This window comes from Rhincodon typus, chromosome 13 (assembly GCF_021869965.1).
Source record: "Rhincodon typus isolate 14 chromosome 13, sRhiTyp1.1, whole genome shotgun sequence".
Classification (NCBI taxonomy): domain Eukaryota; kingdom Metazoa; phylum Chordata; class Chondrichthyes; order Orectolobiformes; family Rhincodontidae; genus Rhincodon; species Rhincodon typus.
The window spans coordinates 40,604,994-40,607,696 of NC_063344.1; the positions used below are offsets into that span (position 1 = coordinate 40,604,994).

General features: G+C 35.2%; 1 protein-coding gene across 1 annotated transcript; it reads right to left on the reverse strand.

The window, feature by feature from the left end:
* Positions 1-1,962: 1,962 nt before the first annotated feature.
* Positions 1,963-2,433, reverse strand: LOC125484726 (vomeronasal type-2 receptor 26-like; the record flags this gene model as incomplete). The annotated part of the gene is made up of 1 exon (XM_048604605.1): positions 1,963-2,433. A coding segment is annotated over one exon (471 nt), but the record flags the coding sequence as incomplete, so codon positions are not given.
* Between the last annotated feature and the right edge of the window lie 270 nt (positions 2,434-2,703).

Sequence of the window (2,703 nt, forward strand, 5' to 3'; positions counted from 1 at the left end):
ATTTCACGGGCTGGATATAAACCGAGTCAAAAGTGAAAATGTGAGTTGCGGTGAAGCACCCCAGGTTAATATTTAGAATTGTAACACACCTATACTCTTATCTCTCTCTTTCCATCTGTAACCTTCCTAAATTGCAGATGAAAATTCTGCACTCAACAGATGCTCCCTTTCTTGAGGAGCAGGTGTACTAACTTGTAACTGATTCCACTAGGGAGAAATTTGAGAGGAGTATTATCATGTCAGCCTTTCATTTTGTATGATGATTGAAAGCTAAGGTTTCTTTTGGTGTTCTCTGCCTGTATTGATTTACTATACAAATTATAGCTTTGATTGATGCATACGAAGATGATGCTGAACTCCTTCTTTTCCTTGTGCTCTTTAATAGGGCTCACCCATATCAGCAAAGAACAATAACTAATTCTATTACACTTTAAGCAATGTAATACTAAAATACTTGATTCATTGAAATGCACAGCTTCTTTTTGAATGACACGCAGAAAGACATGAGATAATTAAGGAAGACATACTGAAAATATTGTTCCTGCTGAAATATTCTTTTAAACATATTTTTACTGTAATGAAAACAAAGCTAATAAAAGGAAATCCCAATATGCATAAACATATTTAGTTGGTCCCATGAGTGAGGAAATAATAGCTTATCATACACAGATGAATTAGCAAATTCAACTTGATTAATTTACAAACAATATTACCATTTAGCCTGTTTGTTAGCATAATGCAGTAATTATGTTAGAAAAGGTCAACAGGTATTTAAACTGTTATTAAATAATAAATAAACAATAACAGTGCACAAAATTAACTACCACTAATGACACTAATGCCTTCCCTAGCTTTGTAATCTCCTTAAATCTCACAACCCTCTAAAATATCTGCATTCCTTTAATTTTGCCCTCTCGTGCATCCCAAAATTTAATTAATGCACCATTGGTGGCCTTACCTTTAGATGCTGAGCCCCTAAACTCTGGATTTCACTCCTCAACACTCTCGACTTCCCTTACTTCTTTTCTGACACTTCTTAAAACCTACCTCATTGACCAAACCTTTGGCCATCTTCTTCCGTAATTTCTTCTGTACCCATGTGTCTAATTTTGCTTCAAATTGTTTAACTACATGAAAGGCACCATATAAAATCTAAGTTATTATTACTGCTGGTTTATAGCAAATGTTAGCTTAAGAGTCACATGAAGGGTCATTTGTGGTGTATTGTAGACAACCTTATTTAACTACACAATGTCTACATTACCCAAGGAGATGGCAGCAGAGAGGACAATGTAACAAAATGTTCAGATCTTGCAGTGTACAACATCATTATTCACACATTAGCTTTGACAACAAAAGTTGGCAACCGTGGAGGAAGTGGCACAGATGAACTCGACCATGTCAGCAGACACCCATAGAATTGTTTTTCCAATACAAATAATTGATATGACAAGTAAGAACTGCTGTAGGTTGAAATAATATGTAATTAAATAATATTAAGTGCTAAAAGTAAGGTTATAATTTGAAAATGCTATCAGTAATATTGGGTCTAGTAGCATTTCTCAACATCTTACAGTCAGGAGAATTTCCATATTGCCTAAATCCTAATAGTAAGGAGAAACCTGGGAGGACAGCTAACAATAGTAACCCCCTTAGGTGACATATGGAATTTAATAGAAAAGTGTGTGCTAATGTTTTTTGGAAGACAGGACAGAGAGCACTACAGATTAGCAAAGAACTATATGATTCTTTTATTGATTTAATAAATCATAGCATTCCATATCTTTCAATATTTAAATCTAAATACAGTTTTTTTAACAGAACCAACTTATGAAAATTTACAAATGATACCAGACACTTTTTCCTAATAAGAACAGAATAAAAGATACATTGCTCATTTAGCATTTAACAATTGATTTATAATTTGCATAATTTATTTACTGTCTGCACCTGCTCTCCCCATCAGATTTTTTTTTTTGTGTTTTGATCTGGTTTTATCAAAATAATGTAGCATTTAGGAATAAAATTACAGGCTGCCAGACCAAAGCTGGAAGACAAAATTGCAAATATTTCAACAGCTACTGTATATTTTCCAGGTGAGCTAATGTAAGCTGGAATGAAAGTCACCCAAACTGCAGAAAAAGTTAACGTACTAAAAGTAATGAACTTGGCTTCATTAAAATTGTCTGGTAGTTTTCGTGCCAGAAATGCCAGTATGACCGAAGTACCTGTCAGCAAGCCAGTATATCCCAACATACACCAGAATGCGGTCGCAGAGCCAACATTACATTCAAGTATTATCTTTGCATTTTGATAATTGATATTCTTTACTGGAACTGGAGGTGAGATGGCAAGCCATAAAATGCATGCTTTTATTTGAAGAAAAGTACATGCAAAAACACTGGCTCTTTGCTGTGGAGGAAGAGTTTGGAGGGATATGGGCCAAGAGCAGGCAGGTGGGACGAGTTTAGTTTGGGAACATGGTCGGCCAGGATTTGTTGGACTAACGGGTCTCTTTCCATGCTGTATGACTGTATAAGGAGATACAAATCTCGATCATGATTTCCTGGTGAAAGAAGTATTTTCTAAGGCGACAGGTAGAAAGATCAAGAGATTTAAGGAGGAAATGCAGAGTTTAGGCTGATGGCATGCATAGTTAAGCAAAAAAAAAAGAGGTTGCACAAGAGACCAGAATTGGAAGAA